Source organism: Manis pentadactyla, chromosome 3, assembly GCF_030020395.1.
Source record: "Manis pentadactyla isolate mManPen7 chromosome 3, mManPen7.hap1, whole genome shotgun sequence".
NCBI classification, from domain to species: Eukaryota; Metazoa; Chordata; class Mammalia; order Pholidota; family Manidae; genus Manis; species Manis pentadactyla.
Window position 1 is genome coordinate 153647254 of NC_080021.1, and position 20603 is coordinate 153667856.

At 46.2% G+C, this 20603-nt stretch overlaps 1 protein-coding gene across 5 annotated transcripts in view; it reads left to right on the forward strand.

Annotated features, from left to right (window-relative positions):
* The window catches only part of APBA1 (amyloid beta precursor protein binding family A member 1), a 212669-nt gene that overhangs the window by 140495 nt on the left and 51571 nt on the right, over nucleotides 1-20603 (forward strand). For all 5 annotated transcript variants that reach the window (XM_057498589.1, XM_036920200.2, XM_057498590.1 and 2 more), the window contains one exon: nucleotides 4639-5891. In XM_057498589.1, coding sequence (XP_057354572.1) covers nucleotides 4707-5891 — 1185 coding nt within the window. In that variant the 5' untranslated portion in view covers nucleotides 4639-4706. The remainder of the gene's footprint in view (nucleotides 1-4638; nucleotides 5892-20603) is intronic.

Here is a 20603-nt window from a genome sequence, read left to right on the forward strand (position 1 = left end):
TTATAGTTTTCAGGGTATAGGTCTTTCACTTCCTTGGTTAGGTTTATTCCTAGGTAGTTTATTCTTTTTGATGCTATTGTGAATGGAATTGTCTTCCTGATTTCTCTTTCTATTAGTTTATTGTTAGTGTATAGGAAAGCCACAGATTTCTGTGTGTTAATTTTGTATCCTGCAACTTTGCTGAATTCTGATATTAGCTCTAGTAGGTTCGGAGTGGAGTCTTTAGGGTTTTTTATGTACAATATCATGTCATCTGCAAATAGTGACAGTTTGACTTCTTCTTTACCAATCTGGATTCCTTGTATTTCTTTGTTTTGTCTGATTGCCGTGGCTAGGACCTCCAGTACTATGTTGAATAACAGTGGGGAGAGTGGGCATCCCTGTCTTGTTCCCGATCATAGAGGAAAAGCTTTCAGCTTCTCGCTGTTCAGTATGATGTTGGCTGTGGGTTTATCATATATGGCCTTTATTATGTTGAGGTACTTGCCCTCTATACCCATTTTGTTGAGAGTTTTTATCATGAATGGATGTCTGTTTTTTGATGTAATCATCATCTGTTCCCTTCACTCTCCACTCCATGCACTAGAATGGGGGCTCCATGAGAGCAAGGAGCCTGTCTGACTTGGTCTCCTCTCTGCTCCCATGCCTAGAACATTGCGTGGAGGCCGGCTCATAATAGCCATTCATCAAGTATGAACTTCCTCTGGGGAAGACAAAGTTCACCAAAGAAAAGTGACAGGTGAGAAATTTGCTGAGAATTGGGAAAGCAGTTAGGGCCAGTGGTAGGGTTGGTAAAACACAGGGCGCAGGTGAATTGTGGCAGTGGCACTGAAGGAGCACTGTGGCCCTGCACTGGTTTGCAGAGGATACAACTCAAGAGCCCAGAGCCTAGAGCTGAAGTGGGGGTCAGACACCAGCTCTGCCAATTCCATTGCTTACCAGCTGGGGGACCTGGGGCAGTCACCTCCCCCACTGGGCCTCCATTTTTCCATTTTAGAAGAGCTGATAATTCTCTGAAGAGAGTAGAAGAGTTCTCTGTCCATCAGCTAGTGTGAGTCATGTAGAAAAAGCCCAGTACTGCCTGGTATTTCGTTAGCTAAGATTCGTACTATGCAGTAGAGGAGATTCATTGAACAGTTTGAGAAACAGGATCATGGGATTCAAACGTATATTTTGGAAAGATCATCAGGCCAGCAGTGGGGAGGATGGACTGGAGGAAGTTGGGAAATTAGTCAAGGAACAAATGTGTAGGTGATTTGGACCCAAATGAGACAGTGGCAGTGAATATGTGAGAGTTTTTAAGATAAAGGACTCGGTTATCAGTTTAGGGAAGGAGGTGAGAGGAAGAGTCAGAAATGATTCCTGGATTTGATGCTGGGTGACCACTCAGCCCTACAGGAACTACAGGAAGGGTGCCAGGTTTGGGAGCTGGGCCAGGGAGTGAGGGTGAGGAGGCATGGCTTGTTCAGCTCTGGCAGGTGGAGCTGTGTGCTGTGGGAATTCCGGTGGTGCTCCACAGCAGGGAAAGCCCCACATCTTCCTGGATCGCAACACGATGCCATGTACTTAATAAATCTTAGCACTTAATACTGAGTATTTAGAATCTGTCTTTTTAAGCAACTACTGTAAGGAAACTCTTCCTCCACTTCTGAGTTTTTTCCTTTAGATTTCTGTAAGTAAAATTACCAGGGCAGAGTTACTTTACCTTTTGAAGATTTTAATTCATCTTGCCAAATTGCTTTTCAAAAAAAGTTGCACCAATATATATTCCCAACAATAACCTAGGATTCTTTAGAAACAAACTCAGTATTTTTTAATAAATACTACCCCCAAAGTTGCCAGGGTATAGGGAATAATCCTCTCAAGTGTTACCAAAGGACCTGACCACCAGCAGTAGCTTCATTGGTAGAAGTTATTCTTTCCTTTGTTCTAGGGAAATCCCTCAAATCAATGTCTGTTAGTAGTTAACATGTTGCCAATACCATGACCCAAACTATGTACTTGAAGCCATGAGAGTGAATGAAATGTAAACACTCCATGCAGGAATAGGGGTTTTATTATATATATAGCCTTTAATATATATATATTATATATAATAGCCTCAGGAACTCCCCTGAGGCTAGGGGTAGGGGTCTGGGAAGAATGCACTCAATGAACAGAAAGCTCCACTGTGCCACACAACATTATTTGAATAGTATTTTCCCCCCCAAAATAGGTTTCTTGTACTACCATGATTTAGTGTATGTACATGCATGGGAATCCTATTTCCTTTATATCAGTGTAACTCTGCGGAGGGGAAATCCTGGGGCAAAATACTTTTGAAACCGAAATCAGTCAAAGGGAGAAATAAAGTTTAAAACCCATTTATTGCTTACAAGGAGTCGTCCCGTGTCTCCTCTCTCCTGCTGCAGCCGAAGTGAGCGAATCGTCCCCACAACCTCTCCAGTCCAGATAAGCCCTCACTCACCCACGTAATTATCCATTGATATGGAGATGGCTACTTCTCCCCACCCCTTGGAAACACCTGTTGATATGGAGATGCACTAAAGCCAGGCTAGAGATTCTGGAAATATTGCCATTTTACCCACAATCAGTAAGTGCTCTATGAGAGGGCACAATTTGCTGGTCAAATGCAATTTTAACCCAGAACAAACTAAAATTTCTTTTATGTGTATTAATAGATTTTCACCAGGAAAGTGAAAATGGAAAAGCTTTTGGATGATTATTGTAGTTCTAACGCTGACCACACACCGCTGCCATACCGTAGGGTGATAGTCCTGGAAAAGTATCCTGTATGTTCAGTACACCTCCCAGTGAAGACATGCTTTCTGTTCATCAGACATAGATTTGTACATTAATGTAGTTTTTAATCTGTCTTTTCCAGAGAGTCCCTATAAAGATATGGGGAGACTGTTCTTGTCCATGTAGTGTATTGAACCGAGTATCTGTTTTGTATTTTCTATCATCCACTGGAGGCCACTTAACCACAGGGCCCTAGCACCAATACTTGCCTCTTCTGTTCAGAGAATTTACCATTCATCAAAGATTGAATTGGAGACTCATACTTGCTTTTGGAAAACTTCCATATACCTAGCCCACAGTTACTGTTCTCAGGAGTGAATGAGGGAAGGCCACAATTTTTCAAGTAGGGAAGCAATAATGATTGATCATCTCTAATAATCATAATTGTTTTCTTCTACTGTATGTCAGTCAAGGGAGAATCCATCAAAGAATGGGCGGTGGGGGGGTTGCAGTGGAGGCGGGATGATAGTTCTGCTTGAGTGAGGACTTGGTGGACCATAAATGCTCTCCTTCACTACCAAGATTGCCGTAGCACTTGAAGGAAATTGCTACTGTTGTGAGGAATTGAGTAGAATATAATGCATTCCAATATAAGGGTCAACAGATGTCTCTGGTCCTCCTGAAACTTCTGTTAAAGAGTTTACGTCCCTTCCATTTTGTCCATCTGTAACATGGGCTCTTCAAAGCAACACTATAAAAATAAGTTTACACATATTGTTGAATCCATTCATCACCGGTGTCTTAAAATCACAGGGATCTGTCTGTTTTTGTGGTTCTTTACATTCTTTGTATTTCCATACCCTGGCCACAAAATTACGCTGTAAAGCTATTTTGTGATAAGAAGAATTGAGAAGTTGAAACCAAATCTATCCTTTTAACTACAAGTTCCTCTGGAAATAGGTAAAGAAACCTACCCATATATTTTTTTAATTAGCAATATTATCCATTCGGGCTATAATGGCAATTCACACAGTCATAGAATTTTACATCCAGGGTGTATGGGGGAAGTGAGTTAGTCAGTGTTTCTAAAAGCATGTTTGTTGGAACACTGGCCTCTAGGAGAAAAAGTGTTTCCTAGTCAAACAAGTTTGGGAAACCCTGCATCTTGTCTTTTCTTCCTCTTGCGTATCACAATGACAAGTCACTCTAAGTCAGCATTTCCCAAACTTATTTGACCATGGGGTCTTTTCTTCCCTGTGCAATAGCTGAGCTGCTAACATCCTGCTGTAGGAAATGAGTTCAGTCCCATAGTGGAGGTCCAGAAGGTTAAGTCATTTGTCAGAGCTAAGAGCCAGGAACGAGAGAGGAGAGCCTACTGGTGGTGGATAGCCTTCCTCAGAATGGCCGTATATTGGTATTGACAGCAATGGCTTCAAAACATTCCGAGATTTTTTTTCCTTGAAATTTTTTTAAAGAACGGCTCCTTGAAGTATCTAGGATCCTAGTTTAATAGAGAAAGATTTATCCCTGAGCAAATGGAAAATGTGTCAATTGGCCCATTCAATTTAGTAGTACTCTTTGTTCATACGCATCAGAAATGGAACCTGAATAGTAAGCCTGGTGGAGAACAAAACGCTCAGGAAGCTCTCAGTCTGAGGGGTGGAGAAAGCAGAAAGCCAGTAAGCAATAACAAGTAGATACGTAATTACAAAATACGATCCGTGCTACGAAGAAAATGATATGTGCTGTCAAGATTGTGCTTAAATTTGCAATCATTTTTTAACTGACCCAGATTCAGAGAGATCAATAGCAACTGTTTTTATGGTTATCTTGATTCTCAGCCCATGACTACAGTCTGAACCACGTTAACAGTCCCTTCCCTTCCTGTTTTTCCAGCCGGGTGGAGCAAAATGAGAGCGCAGTGAGCCGGCCCAGCCTCTCCCCCAGCCGTCCCGACGCCCACCATGAACCACTTGGCGGCGTCCGCGGAGGTGGAGGTGACCGACGAGGTGGCAGGCGGGGAGGTGAACGAGTCGGTGGAGGCTGACCTGGAGCACCCCGAGGTGGAAGAGGAACAGCAGCACCACTATGCGGGCCGGCCCCTGCGCGGCCGCGCCGTCGAGGACCTCCGCACCCAGCCCGGACCGCAGGAGGAGGAGGAGCGCGGGGAGTGCCTGGCGCGCTCAGCCAGCACCGAGAGCGGTTTCCACAATCACACCGACACGGCCGAGGGCGACGTGATCGCCGCGGCCCGCGACGGCTACGACGCGGAGCGCGCGCAGGACCCAGAGGACGAGAGCGCGTACGCAGTGCAGTACCGGCCCGAGGCCGAGGAGTACACGGAGCAGGCGGAGGCCGAGCACGCCGAGGCCACGCACCGCCGCGCCCTGCCCAACCACCTGCACTTCCACTCGCTGGAGCACGAGGAGGCCATGAACGCGGCTTACTCGGGCTACGTCTACACGCACCGGCTCTTCCACCGGGGCGAGGACGAGCCCTATGCCGAGCCGTACGCCGACTACGGAGGCCTCCAGGAGCACGTGTACGAGGAAATCGGGGACGCGCCCGAGCTGGACGCGCGCGACGGCCTGCGGCTGTACGAGCAGGAGCGCGACGAGGCCGCCGCCTACCGCCAGGAGGCCCTGGGCGCGCGGCTGCACCACTACGATGAGCGCTCCGACGGCGAGTCCGACAGCCCCGAGAAGGAGGCAGAATTCGCTCCCTACCCGCGCATGGACAGCTACGAGCAGGAGGAGGACATCGACCAGATCGTGGCCGAGGTCAAGCAGAGCATGAGCTCGCAGAGCCTCGACAAGGCGGCCGAGGACATGCCCGAGGCTGAGCAGGACCTGGAGCATGTCCCTTCTCCTGGCGGGGGCCGCCCCGACAGCCCCGGGCTGCAGGCGCCGGCGGGGCAGCAAAGGGCTGCAGGCCCCACGGGAGGCGAGGTGGTGCAGCGGTACAGCAAGGAGAAGAGGGATGCCATCTCTCTGGCCATCAAGGACATCAAGGAGGCCATCGAGGAGGTGAAAACCAGGACCATCCGTTCGCCTTACACCCCCGACGAGCCCAAAGAGCCCATCTGGGTCATGCGCCAGGATATTAGCCCCACCAGGGACTGTGAGGACCAGAGGCCGGTGGATGGGGATGTGAGTATGTGCGGGTTCGTGCGGGCTCTGCTCCACGCGCAGCCGGAGCAGGACGGGTGCTGTGTGGCCTTGTTTGTCATTGGGAAATGACTTGATGAGATAAATGGACTGTGGAGAGGCTTATAACGTGTCCACCGTAAGCCTCGGAAACAGCTGGTGCTTAAGTGCCCATGAGTGGAACGCAGGTGGGAGGGAGTAAGAGTGCTGAATGCGTCTATCAGAGCCTTACAAGGATTGCTGTAAACCGGGAGTTCCCAAACTGCTCCTAAAGAGTTGTTCAGAAATCGATCACTGGGTGCACCACCCTCCACCCTCTAGTTTCACACTTAGAAGGTCTGGTGTGGGACCTGAGAACTTATATTTCTAATGTCAAATAAAAAACAAGTCCAGGACTGAGTAAGGAGAGACTTTATTGGGAAGGATTCTGGCAAAGGAGAGAGAGTTACTTTAATAAGAAGAGGGAGCATTGCAATAGGAGAACCTCTCTCAAGAAAAATCTGCCAGCGTCTCTAGGGTTAGGCAACAAAGGGGGTTCTTTTATAGGGGCATAAACAAGGCTAGAAAGACCAGGTGTGAGAACGGAGGATGAAAGCATGGCTTGAATGAATTGCAGATGAGAGGCTGTTTTTACCTGAGAGCAGCCTGTACTCCAGAGGGGCAGCTGAGGAGGGCTGGCCAAACTACAGGGATCTATGGGAAGAAGTTTAACCAAAGGTGGTTAACAAATATTTTGTTCTAATTAATCAGAAGTTTAGCCAATCACTTGTCAGGCAAAGAACTGGAATTTGGAGGGTCTGTGTCTGGCCTTGTCAGAGGTAAACAAGGGGGGCACTTCTGAGTCTTACCTATATAGGGAGGGGGTGTCCTAGCAGTAAGCTGTTTCTGGAACACAGAAGCACAGAGGGGTGGTTTCCTTAAACTTTGCTGTTTTCCAGAATCACAGGGCTCAGGTGAAATTCAACACTGCTGCCAGCAAGATGCCAGGTGGTGCTGGCGCTACAGGTCCCAGGACCACAGTTTGAGAACCACTGCCTTAAATCAATCTCTTAAAGGTTTGGGATGGACAGTGTCATCTCTGGAGGAATCAACGAAATCTTTCCAAGCTATTTTCTGCCAGGGGTTTCTGCAGTTCTTTCACCCATGCTCACAGTGGCTTTCAAGTACATGCTTAATTTTCATTTCTGGTGGTAGCAGGGCATCCTTCTCACTTCATAAAAGGCACAAATTTTATTTTAAATGGAATTGTGCTTCCTTGTGAAGGACTACAGAAAGCTATTGCTGCCCCTGTTGACATTTTATTTTCCATTTTTGAAATACCCAAGAAATTTGATAATATGGCAAGTGTGGGTGTCACAATCTATTCAAACCAAATGAAGAAGACTAACCTTTGCCCCCACTTCCTGGCCCTAAAGAGTCTCCTTCTCCTCCAGCTCTCACTTTTCCATTCTCTTGAATAATTCTGAAGCACTTTCATTTAAAATGGGAGCTTGGAGTAAAAGAAGGGTCAAGAGGTTAAATTCAATTTCATTTAATTTTGCATTCTGTGGTTGCACCAGGCTACTTCTCATTATATCTTTTGGACTGAGAAACCGTTATTTAAAGCTATTCATTTTACTTATACGTAACATCTGTGTAGGTCAGAGGTATCATTCACCTCCTCTTTTAGTAACAGACAACATACGCTGTTAGCTGATTAAATCGCTGGTACCTTTAAGGAAAGGTTGGAAACCGGTAGGGAAAGCATCGGCATCCTCCTCAGCTAGGGGGCAGCATTGGGCTATTTAGTCCCTGACGCTCTGTGTCTGTATTCCAGGCTTCACATCATGCCGTTAAAAACAGGTGCACTCCTGTGTAGAAGTCTCTGTGACCTCCAGCTGTCACCAGGTTCCTCCCGGCTAGGAGGAAGGGAGTTTTGCAGATGTAGTGGAAATGGAGCAGGTAGTCAAAGGGAGCTGGCAAGAGGCCAGGATCTACATCCTTTTAGAAACTTGGGAAGCCATCAGAGAAGTGGCAGAGGCATTAGGTCCAAATGCTGGCTGCCTCCTTCAGCATTCTTACATACACCAGCTCCTCGAAATGACCAACTTGACCACGTTGTCCCCGCAGCCTCACAGCCACAGCACAGCCTCCACTAGGGTCAGGCAGGGGTTAGCTTTTATTCATTTGAATTAGGAACACAGCTTAGTCCTCTTGTATGATGTTTCATCCAAAAAATAGAATTAATTATAGGATATTTGATGATGCTTTAGAAACCCATACAGTCGTAAATTCACCCAGATGCTAGGAAGTTGGTGAGTAGGGCTTACTGGGTGATGAACAGTTAATACAAAGCAAAACCAAAAACCTCCACTTTAAAATATTCCACCATTTTTAAGCCTTATCATTGGTTGTATTTCCTCTGGCATTTCATGCCATATTTATAGGGAAGACCTGCATTTCTTTGATGGTATTATGGAGGAAAAATATAAATATATACAGTTTGTTGATGTCTACCTCAGTACAAAAAATATTTACTGAATGCTCATTCCATGTCCACTGTTGTAGAAAATGGAAAAGCACTATTAAAAGGGTGGTCTGAAGTCTGTCTGGAAGGTACTTGTTAAAAATATGAATGACTGCCTTTCTTTTCCAGTTGAGAATACCTAAGATAGGGCCCCGGGATCTGTTTTTGTTGTGTTTTGCTTTGTTTTATAAATTTTCCCCACAATTCAAATCACAGTTCTTAAGATTTGAATCTTCACAATTCAAAGATTAAGAATCACTGATTTAAAGGGGAAAAAAATACCATGTAGGCAGCCTCTTCATGTAATATCTGTGGCCTTGAGACAACTAAATCTTTTATTAGCCACAGGCATGGTTTTAACAACACTGGCTGCCTACTTATGGTCAGACTGGAAAAGGGCAGAGATCTGGCCCTGAAATTCTTATTACAAATCAGTGCAGTCTCAAAATGGCATGATTGGAAAGTACGGTGAAGCAAAGAGAAGGAAATAAAAATCACCTGTATTATTACTTGCCAGGGATAACTGCTGATAGCTAAATCTGCTTTTAACCCTACCTTTAATTCCCTCAGAGCTTCAGTATTTTTCTCTTCACTTGGAGCAAACTTGCATTTGTCAGCTGGTGAGTTGTACAGAGCGAGAAGGTAGGAGTCTCATTGGCAAGAACTGGTTGAACACATACTAGATGCTCAGCGTGGAGTGAAAATAACTTTTCTGAACATTTAAAAAATACTTATAAGTGTTTTGCTTCTAGTAAAGTCCTTTTCTTTTCCAGATATGTTTGAAAACAATCTTCCATCCCCCTTCTTGAAAAATATTGTTAATGAATGACCAGTTCTGAAAAGTCCCACAGCCTACGGATCTCTCTGAAGCCAAAGAATCTTTCAGAGTAGAGAACAGGGCTGTGGTGGAAGCAGAGCAGGCTTCTTCCCCTGAAGCCTCATGTTAAGATGCATTGTCACCAGACTGCGGAGCCTCTATCTGCACGAGGCCCAGGGGACTGAGTTGAGCAGGGCTCTCTGCTGACCCTGGGGACATGTGGTGGGACAGGGCACCAGCCTTTGTTGTTTTAAGCCTGGGGGTTGGGGGTGGTTTGTTAACACAGCATAGCCTGATCGATTCTAACTAATACACTGATGAGGTTTCTGGTTTCTCTACTCTGCCAAATGTCTGTGAGGAATTGTGCCGTGACCCCCACGAAAGACAGGAATTTGAGGCACCAGGTATCTCAGATGGCAGGAATATAGCTGAACAAGAAGAGGATTGTCTGAAAGTCTGTAACAGGAGATTGTACTTTCCAGATCCCTTCTCCAGCCCATGATACCAGGCTAGCACTCCTCTCCCTGTCCCCACAGAAGATGGGAGGTTTCTGGAAGGAAAGGGAGACCCAGAGAAGCACTGGAACGGAGCATACTAGCCATAGCCAAAAATGGGAACGAGGTGCCTTATAGAACCTCAGGCCTACGCAGCAGTGAGACTCTGAGAATGCCTTAGAATTCTTGGCTGTGAGGCCAAGAACCCACTGTCCGCAGCCCCCAGCAGGAGATCAGAGTATTCCTGAGAAGATAACTAGATACTCAGGTTTGGGGTTTCCCAGCCTGACACCTGCAGCCCCCCCTTGATCACCTCATAGTGAAGTTCACTGCCACTCATAGGTCTTCCGACGGGCCTTTTGGGGACCTGCCATTAAATATGAGTGGACATCCAAGGGTCACTGGACGTTTGAAGAACATCTCTAACACGAAGACACACCCAAAAAGCAAATGGAAAACGGATTTTGGAGAAATAAAGGCAGGGCTCAGAGCAGGATATAACAGCAAGACACTTATCAGTATTCTCAAAACAGTAGGAGAAAATCAGCAAGTGATTAAATTAGGATGCCATTTTAAAAAAGAACATTCCAAAAAAAGTTTTTTCCTTAACCAGAAAATGTGACAGCAGAAATTTGAAATTTTAATTTTGAAAATCCTTCAGTATGAAAGTTAGAAGACAAAGTTGAGGAAATCTTTTAAAAAGTACAACAATTAAAGGCAAAAGGATGGAAAGTAGAAGGCACATAGAATAAAATGGAGAAATTATGAAAGACTCTTTCTTAGAATCAAAGAACATAAGCGTTTCCTGATGAAAAGATTCCACTGGGTATCTGGGACAATGAAATAAAAAAAAGACCCACAGAAATTTCAGAACAAAAGGGAGAATGAGGAGATCCTACAGGCTTTTGGAGAGAGAAAAAACAGAAATGTTCAGGAATCACAGTGATGTTGGACTTCTCTGGAAACTGGAGGCCTACACCCAGTTTGCTTTCCAGTAAGTGTGAAAGTGGAATAAAGATATTTGCGGATGTACTGGGTCCCAGAAAATTTACCTCCTGTGTACCCTTTCTCAAGAAGCTACAAGAGGACTGCTCCCCCAAATTGGAGCAAAACTCAGGAAAGAAAATGAGAGATCAGGGAACAGGGATCATAGATGGGAGAGAGACAAGGGACTCCCCAGGGCCATGAGGAAGGGAGTCCCAGATGACCGTGGTGTGGAAGGCCAAGGCCGCTGCCACTCCTGTGTGGACAGGAGCCTGAGGGGCCCCCAGCGGGAGGTTTCCAGAAAGGGTGGAAATGAGAGATTTCCTGATGTGTGTCCTGAAAAGAATCTTCCATTGTTTTAGGAGAGTTTGGCATAAATTATTGATTAGTATGCAGAAAAGTAAGCAAATGGAAAAACAACTCAGTTATTTACCTCACTAAAAACAGTTGTTATACAGGCAAGAAATGTAATAATGTAATGTGTGTGTCTTGGCAGAGAAGAGCCTATGCATAGTCTTCAGAATACAAGCACCACATATTGATAAAGCAAACATTGTAATATTGAGAGGGTAAGGGAAGGTGTGGTATAAAAAAGGTAAAGCCTGGTCTTTTATAGTAGGAGCCGAGAAATAATGTCTAAGATTGAAAAAGCAAGGCAAGGCAGTGTAAGCAGACTATTAATGAATGTAGAAGTAAATACCAGAAGAAAAGCTGCAAGATTTGGGAGTAGGACCACGCGGTGGGGAGGAGTACAGGAGGCCTGGGTTTTTGCCACAAGCCTAGAGTGCTGTTTGACTTTAAAAACAATATTCATGGGGGGATTTTTGCCTCACATTAAAACTATAAAAAAATTGGAACCATTACTCAGGGATCGCTCATGAGACAAGGGGCCATCTCATTGTTGCTGTTTTCTTGAAAAAGCTGTTTTTTCTTGAAAAAAACCATCTATAGAAAATGCCTGCTCTTTTAACTGTGTATGGTAAGATAAATGTTCTAAGCTTTTCATTTTCATTTCGTGAGTGTTTGTGTATGGATTCAGCACGCACACTTCCGTTTGCCTTACATCACATACATAGGAATAAAAATGTAAAAAGTAGGGCAACCAGAGGCTGTGCTACTTAGCTGAAGAACCGTAATTGGTAAGTGGATTTACACCTTGACAATGAAACCTGAAGAGTTCAGGACCTGTGGGCTTGATACTGGCCTCATAGTTTGGAAACCACTGACCGCATGCATGTGGGAAGGAGAGCAGCCAGAATGCTAAAAACTGCAGTGGGAATGATGCTTGCCAAGGTCAGGCGTGGGAGCACTGATTGCGCCTCAGGTTTGCATACTTACTTAGGATAATGGTTTTTACTGTAAAGATGAAATGTTTCCAAGATGCTGTGCTTAACCAGAGCACACTTACTCCCCAGTCTGCCCCTCAGCATCAGCAGTAAATTGTCATCTCTCTGCCAATGTGTGTGAGGCTCTAAGTGATGCTCTTAGCTGTCAATAGCCAAAAAAAAAAAAAAAAAGAGCCATTTTTCTATCAACTGTGAGGACCGGATAGGACTGGGGTAGTTTTTTTTAAAGATTTAGTGATCTTACTGTTACATCGTCAAAATGAAAAGGCTTAACCCTTGAAATTCCTTTCGGACAGCAAATAATACGTTTCAGTCATGAGAAAAAGAAAAGGAGGAGGGAGAATGTGTGCTTTTGCTCTGTCCACCTGGATTTGAAGTAGCACCTCTGATAATTTAATTCACCTTTAGAGCCTCACGTGTCAGGCAGGCCCTGTTTACAGGACCATCGCCATGTTGGACTCCCCGGAGCAAACTTGTGTGATGATCTGCCTGGCGGAGGGCAAGGTCTCCAATTACTTTGTGCCCTGTGGAATGCAAGTAAAGTGATGGGAAAGAATGATTTTTTTTTTAACTCCCAGGCTCTAAGTTTTTCTCTTTACCTGACCCCACTCCCAAGAAGAATCTTTCTCCACTTTTTAATGGATTGTCTCACTATGTTAAACTAGTCAAGAAATATGGGGAATGCAGTAGGGAAAGAAATGGATGATTTAGCCAGAGACAGTTTTGTTATCACTTTCCAGCTAGAAATGCAGCACGCAAGGCCACAGTTAGGGCATCTGACATGCTCCCTTAAAAAGTTGGGGCTCAAGAAACTTCCCAGGAATCTTTAGAAAAATTGGCAGCTTCCCCAGCTGTGTACTTCTGGTACTTTCTGATAATGGACTGGGGCTGTATAGGGGAGGAAGGGAGGGTGCAGGGAAGGGAATAGGTATATCATAGATAATTGAATCCCATATGTTACCCAGTTAAATCCTGGGCCCATGCAGTCCTGGGGAATTAGGAAAAGTGATTCATCTGTAAACATGATCGTTTTCAAAATGAGAAATACTCCCATTACAAGTGAAACTAGCAACCTGTTTTTAATGCAAAATATAGTTTCTCAGTCCACTTTCTTTGAAACACAATTTTCATTAGCCACTATCTTGAGAGCAGCCACAGAACAGATTTTTTTTTTATTTCAACAAAGGCCACCCGACTCCCCTGAAGAGTCTCACTGGCAGATTTCCTCTCCTGCTGTTTCCCGTATTGAGACAACGGGTACTCGACTGCCTCCTTGGTGTGCTAACTGACCTCTGTAGATCCTGCTAGCGAGATACCACAAACTAATGAAGGCTGGTAACAGATGGAAGATTTGGAGCTGGGTTGGGCATTTTGGACTCAGTTTCCTAGATAGAACAGCTGAAGATAGTTGGGTTATGTGACCCATGCCGTTGGCTTGCCAGTTACTGTCTTTGACACAAATCAGCCTGAGCATCTAACTCCTTTTGTCTCAGGCAGAGACAAAGAGGTTCTCCCAAGAATCTTAATCTTAATTTCTTAGTGTAAAAGTCAGGCATGACTAGGCAGACCCCACGGGACTGAGACCATATGGCTCCTGTGGCCATATGAAATGTTTCCAAGATGCCATGCTTAACCAGAGCACACTTGCTGCCCAGTCTGCCCCTTAGCATTAGCAGTAAATTGCAGGGTCTCCTCCCTCCCCACCCCACCCCCCATGGCCTGGGCTCCCCTGCTCCTTGGCTTTGCACTTCCCAGTTCCAGATCTACCCCTGTTTATCCAAGCTTGCTACTTTTCTTACCATACTGGCTCTCACCTCTGTCCAGCCCACATTCCCATTCAGCGCCTCAGGGCCCCACTCTTCAAACAGATAGACTCCAGGATTCCAAACTTCCCGATTAGGGTCTCTGGAGGTTGGGCCTTGGCATCAGGCCAGATTAAACTGTGGACTATAGTTTGACACTTAACCCTTTACTGTCTTATCTTCCACTTGTCTCCCATGCATCAGCCTGTTACCTCTCTGATTCACCATCAGTCTGTTGAAGGCACAGTGTCTTTGTCTTATCCTCCTCTTGTATCTCAGGCAAGTCCCACAGAGTGGATGCGCCATAAGTATTCATCACGTGTAAACCTGTGCTCTGCAGTCGGCCTGCTGCAGTTGCCTTGAGTTGGTTCTCTGCTTTCTTCCTTAGCTTCGGTTTCTTCATCAGTGAAATAAGTTATCAGATTTATTTCCCAGGATGACTGAGAGAAAATGGTTTGCAAACAGGAAATAAGGATCACAAGTCTCTGTATTAGTTGTGTCAGTAGATCAAAGCTCACTTAATTCTGAGGGTCGGTCATTGGCAAACCAAGTTAGAGGGAGTTCGCTGTTTGCACCCTTTCTCACCTGTCTATCTGGCATTTCCCTTTGCCCTCCCAGCACCTGGCCCGTCTGTACCCTCCCTATTCTCCAAATGGCCTGAGGTGTCACTGTCACCATAAGCAGCACTGGATCATCAGCCATTCATTTTCCAGGGCTGTTCTGAGAAAGTCAGACTAAACTGCTAGGTGGGGATAAAGGCAGCATGCACAGCCCCCATCAGATAAAGTGTGCCTTCCATTGTCATTCCCAATGCCAGAGACCAACTGGAACAAGTACTTGGGGACAGGAAACCATTTCAACACTAACACTTCTTAGTCAGAAACCAGCCAGTCTTCTGCTGAGAAGGAGATGCTGTCAGAACCCTGGGAGGTGAGGGCTTGATGATAACACCTGCCCTGGCCATGTGCACTGTTGTGCCCCCCCAACCTTTTTTTTTAATTTTGAGAAAGATGATGTAATCAGAGTGGAGAAGCATCCTAGCTTCATCAGGGCCTTGAATTCCTTGACATCTCTTCTACCCTGAGCTTTCTACCTTTCCCCCCTGCCTTGAATTCAGCATCAGCCTACATGGATTTTTTTTGGACTGTTGCTAGGGAACTGCTGACCAAGGGCAAGTGCGCATGCTGATTCATTAAGACTTGTTAGCAGCATCGTATCCTGTTGGCCTTGTGGCTGTGTTGTCAAGCTTACAAGGGCCAATGAAAGAACTTGTTTTGCTACTGAAGGGTTCTGTTTTCCTGAAGGATTCCTGTGAAAGTATTTTGAATTGAGAAGCTTCCTTTTGCTGAGCCACACCTCCTCAGAGACTGCTGGCCAGCCATAGGTTTCCAGGGGTCTGGATAGCAAGGGACAGAGATGAAATGGGATCTGAAGTCAAATAGACAAGACTTTAGGGTGAATCTGTGTTCTGCTGGGGCCTGATTCCCCAAGTGGGTCAGTTCTTGGATGGAATGGGTATGTTCTTGGCAGGTGAGGGAGGGGGCTGAATGGAGCGGTTGTGGGGGAGATAGGGAGCTTTGGGGAGGTTGTCTGAGGATAGTTTCCTCCCTTCTGTCTCCATATGTGATCTGAAAGGACTGGACTCCAAGTGTCCTTATCTCAGAGGGTTCTCCTGGCCTACTGTGGAAGAAAGCGTGTACCTCCCACTGTCACAAACTTAAAGTCTGTCTCACAATTTCTCATCCACTCACTCAACAAATATTTTCAAGTTCCTCCTATATAGGTCAAGGTACTGTTCAAGACACCAGAGATAGGGTAGCACTAAGGTACAGGATCCAGCTAAATTAGACACAGGCTCTGCCTGCAAAGCTTATGGTCTGCTCTGTGCTAGTCCTTTGTTGATCCCTTAGCTGGGCCTCCGTCCTCCTCTGCTCTTGAGGCTTTCATCTGAAGACTTATTCAGCATCTCAACTGTCCACCACTGTGGAACAAATTGCCCCAAAACTTAGTGGCACAGAACAAGCCACACTGATCATCTCACAGTTTCTGTGGCCAGGACTCAAGCAGGGTTGGGCTGGTCCTCTGCTTTGGGGCCTGTCCGAGGCCACAGTCAGGGTGCCTGTGGCCTGAAGTCATCAGAGGCTCTGCTGGGGGAGCAGACCTGCTGCCGCGCTCGTGTGCTTGTTGGCAGGATTCAGCTGCTCACACTGCTGGTCTGGCCTCGGTCCCCAGCCGACTACTGGCCAGAGGCATCCCCGGCTCTTTGCCCCCTGGGCCCTCTCCTACATGGCAGCTTGCTTAATAAAGTGTGCCAGATGGGAAGACCACAGAGTCAGTGGCAAGATGGACGTCAGTCTTTTGCAACCCAATCAGAGAGCCACATCTCAGCCTTTGCTGTATTTATGGCTTGGAGTAAACTACTAGCACACACTCCCTCCCTGGGAGGGAGTACCCAAGGGTCCGAGTACCCGGGGATGGGGCTCACGGGGGCCATCTGAGAAGTCTGCTGAGCCCGTTTGGTATCTGTCATTACCCTGTCAGACCAACAACCCGAGAACACAGCCGCTGCTGGCCTTGTCCTCCCCCAGCTGACCTCGTCAGCCATTCCCAACTGCTGGGCTGTATTTATTTTGTCTGGCCGAGAACAGGCAGATCTGCAGATCCTGAAGTAACCAACAGAGAATGAGGCCAGAGTGGTGAAAGGGGAACAGGGGTGTTAGGCAGCCTGAGGTGGGGCAAGCAGCTATGGCAGAGAAAGTTGGGGCTCAGGAGGGCCTGTGGGAATGAAAGAGAGGAGGGAGTGTCCTGAGGGGTCAAACCTGCCATCTGGATTATTCATAAGTACATGGATTTTAACTTTATTCTCAAGGGACTGCTGGTGTCCAAAGAACTTGCTGTATAGACTCATTTGTAAGTTAAGGCAGAGCTTTTTAACCAGGGTCTTGACAATGTCCCTGGACTGTGGGGAGGGGATGACCTGGGCCACTAGGCATGTTGCCTTCAACCCCAGTAGCCTCCTCTGGGGCTCCAGATCCTCTCCAGATGAGCCAGTGTTGTACAAATATATCATCATTTCTCTATGTGCCATGATGCAAAAATGGTTGAGGGGCACAGAGTTAAAAGATGTAGTTGGTGCTGAGAGAACAGACCTTGAGACTGGCTGTCATCCTCATGCCTTGATTTCTCCCCGAGCTGTGCAGTGGGGGTCCTATTGTTTATATGCTCCCATTTCAACCACCTTCTTGCAGCGGCGGAGCTTTCCATCGCGGGTGTTATCCATTATTGATGAGGCATGGAGAAGGCAGTGGTGAATAATTAAGCAGGTTTCAGATGCAGATTGAACATTAAAGGGAAGGAAGAATTAAAATAAGAGCGCCAGGGAAAGAATTCTGAATTCTGTTGCACTACCAGGACACTGTGTAGACACTGTCTGTAATTTTCCAGAATCTGGTGATTTTAAGTTGTATGTGTGATGGTGGCTCTATGGTTAATAACTGAGGATTATTACAAGCTTCCTGCCGCCGCAGTGAATACTGTAGTGGCTTTAGCCTGTCCCGAGTACATGTGAACTCAAACCAAAACAATTTGTAAGAGTGATGGGGGGAAATGGCTCCACCCATAAGCTGGGAGAATTAAATGGTAGGGAGTATTCAATCTGGACACTTGAGAATCAACACCAGACTCTTCTCTATCTTTTAAATTATTAATGGAAAGAAGAAAGTGTTTTGAGAAATGCCCAGGCTATAAATTGGGAAGGAATATCTCCTGCACTGCTCCCCCTTTTGCAAAGGGCTTTTCTGAAAGGGGGCTGACAGCTATGGGAATTGCCTCAGACTGGTGTGGATTATAGTAGGTGCAATCTGACTGCCAGCAGGAGTGGTCAGAAACAGAAAGACAAGCAAGGAACAGGGAAAGAAGTGCCTGATGACACCCTGTGGGACCCTGTTTCCCACTCTGGCCTGCAGAGTTTTCCACAGCCCAAGAAACTATCAACTAGCATGGGTGGACTTCCCAGCCATGGATTGTTCAGGTCCTTTGCTTCTCTTTTTCCACCCTTTAACCCTATCATAACTCATTAACTAAACAGGTGGGCTCAGAGAGACCTGCAGCCTGTCTGATAAGGGGTGTGGTGAGAAGGAAGGCTGCAGCCATCCATTAGGATGAGTCTCTTGGATGTTCTGTGCCTCTGTTCTTTCCCTGTTGCCATGGTTTGGTGTGACATAGGTGATTGGCCCTGGGACGTCTCTCTCTGTCTCCTGTCTCCAGCTTCAGAACCACCCTGATCTCTGTTTCCATGTACTCCCTCCAGTTCAGTTCCGCCATATTTGTCCCGACCTTCTTCTAGTCTGCTGAGGACTAGCAGAGGTGGTCTAGCTCCTGAACCCAATTTGGAATTACCTGTTGGTTTGGATCAAACCATGCTGGCCCTGGAGGCAGCTTTCTTTTCTGTGCTCGTATAGCTGGCTTGCCATATCCTCTTTATTCAGATTGCACAGCAAGGATGTTAGAGGCTCCCAGCAAGTGGGAAGAGGCAGGGAGGGTCCACCTCCGGCATCCTGTGGCCCAGGCCGCAGCTGACAACAGTACTCTCTAAACCCTCAGCACCTGCCCCAGTGCTCTGACGCAGCTCCCGAAAGAGCCTCTTTGTCCCAGCTTCCACCCCTTCTTTTCATGTGGGCTGGATGCTTTTTTCACAGGTTCTATAAACATAGCAGAGTTTAGGGTGTGTGAAAATTCTGGTAGCACCTCAGAACCAAGTTTATGTTCCCCAGAAATAGTAGGCATCACCACCAGCAGGGCTAGGCCAGCCCCTTCTCTGAAACATCAGGTGGTGATGCCCAACCAGTGACGCACGGCTGCCTGGGCCTTTCAGGCACTGAGGGCCTCACATGTGTGGGCCGGACACCCTGGGAGGTGGTCACATCTCCTGTTACAAGTTGCATTATTGACTCGGGCAGCTGACATCACTGGAAATAATCCGCCAGACGGGCACAGAGGTCAGGAGTTCTCCTCAGCTCCCGGGTGGATGCACCAGAGCTGGCCCTGCTGCCGACACAGCCCCCAGAAAGATGGAGAATTTTTGGATGTATCAATTTGAGCATCATGAAGAAGAGGTAAGTGGGTCCTCGGGCTTCAAAGTGGCATCTGCTGCTTTGTTTTTGTTTTTCTTCTCCTAGTCCTGTCAGATTGTAAGTTCTCTGCGCTCCCTTCAATTGAAGAGTAAGTGAACCGAGCAGGAGCAGATCAGGACAGCATGGAGGGAGTGTGATCACATTTGCCTGTTGCTTGGAAGTCCAAGATGACCTGAAGGGAGGGATCACTGGGAAAGATGTCGTGCTCTTTGCTTTCTCTCAGTCAGGGCTGCACCTGTCTCTCCAATAACTTGAGTTCTTTGGGCACTGGAGCCTCCCATTCCTGCTCTCTGCTGTGTCTTTTGCTTCCATGCTGCTAATGAAAATGAATGAGTCCAGTGCTTTGCACATTAGGAACTGCTTTACTAGGAAATGAGACAATGGTCACAATGTACCCTGCACAGTGCCTGGCACATAGTAGGCCTTCCGTAAATGGTAGCCGACGTGGTTCTTAGTCATGTACTTTAGAGCTGCAGTCTCTAATACAAACTAAAAGTGACTGGTTTTTCCTCTTACCAAACTCAGGGCTAGCAGCTGGGGAAGGAGAGTGTTCAGGGAGACCACCAGGGAGTTACAGACCTAGGTGGGGAAGGGACTGACAGGCCCCTGCCTTTGTCTGTCATACTTTGTAATGCATATCAAATAAATACATGAGGCTGTTTCAAAGGGGAAAAGAAAACCTCTGACTGTAGACCAGCATTATCAGATGATAGGTTAGCTCACCTTCTAATAATGACTCTCGTTAATAGTTAATTGATCAGGTTTTGGGGTTTGTTTGGTTTTTTTTGCCTTTGAGAACATGGCTTCAGAAGCTTAGGCCTTTTGATCGTGTTAAAATGAAATGTTTGTGCATGTGGAGCCCTGAGTGAAAGCACTGCTATTTGAGGAGATCGCTACAAGTGCAAAGCCCCCCCTGAGGTGTGCCGCGGTCCAGGTCTTCACACTACAGCCTTGACGTGGGCTTAGTGGACTTGGAGCTGGGAATGGGAGTGCACTCCCTGTGGGAAGAGAGGATGCAAATGGTTAGAATATTTGAGCTGACAGTTATCTCAGAATTTGCGTTGGTATTAATTGAATCCATTATAAATGTGTACATAAAACACTTCATTAGGCCCAAGCTATTATCATTTTAATGACATAATTATGCCCCTACAATGCTTATGCTAACTTCCCTACTTCACCACATTAAGGAAATACAAATGTGCGTTGATGATACAGTTTGAATTGAGAGTGAATAATTATGGATTTCTTAACCAACTTCAATTTTCAGAAACACAGACATAACTTGGAGTGAGAAAAAACTAATCGTACATTTGGGGATTTTTTTTTTTATAGCTTTAACACGGCATAAGGTTAATTTAAAACACATCAGTGAGGAAAACAATGTACATTTATTTGAGAAAAGGGATAAAGCTGGATAAACAAATATGCCTAATGAAAAAGCCGTGTGAGGTCATTAGAGCTAGGGAAGCCCTGCACAGTGGCTCCAGACAGAGGTTTACCGGAAGAGCCAGAGCATGTGCAGAGCCTGCCCAGGTAACCACGCCTTCGAAATTCCATATCGGAAAAGGAATAATAGAGCCAAAATGTTCAGGCTGCAAAGGAGTTAAATGACCAAGTGCTTGATTACAGTC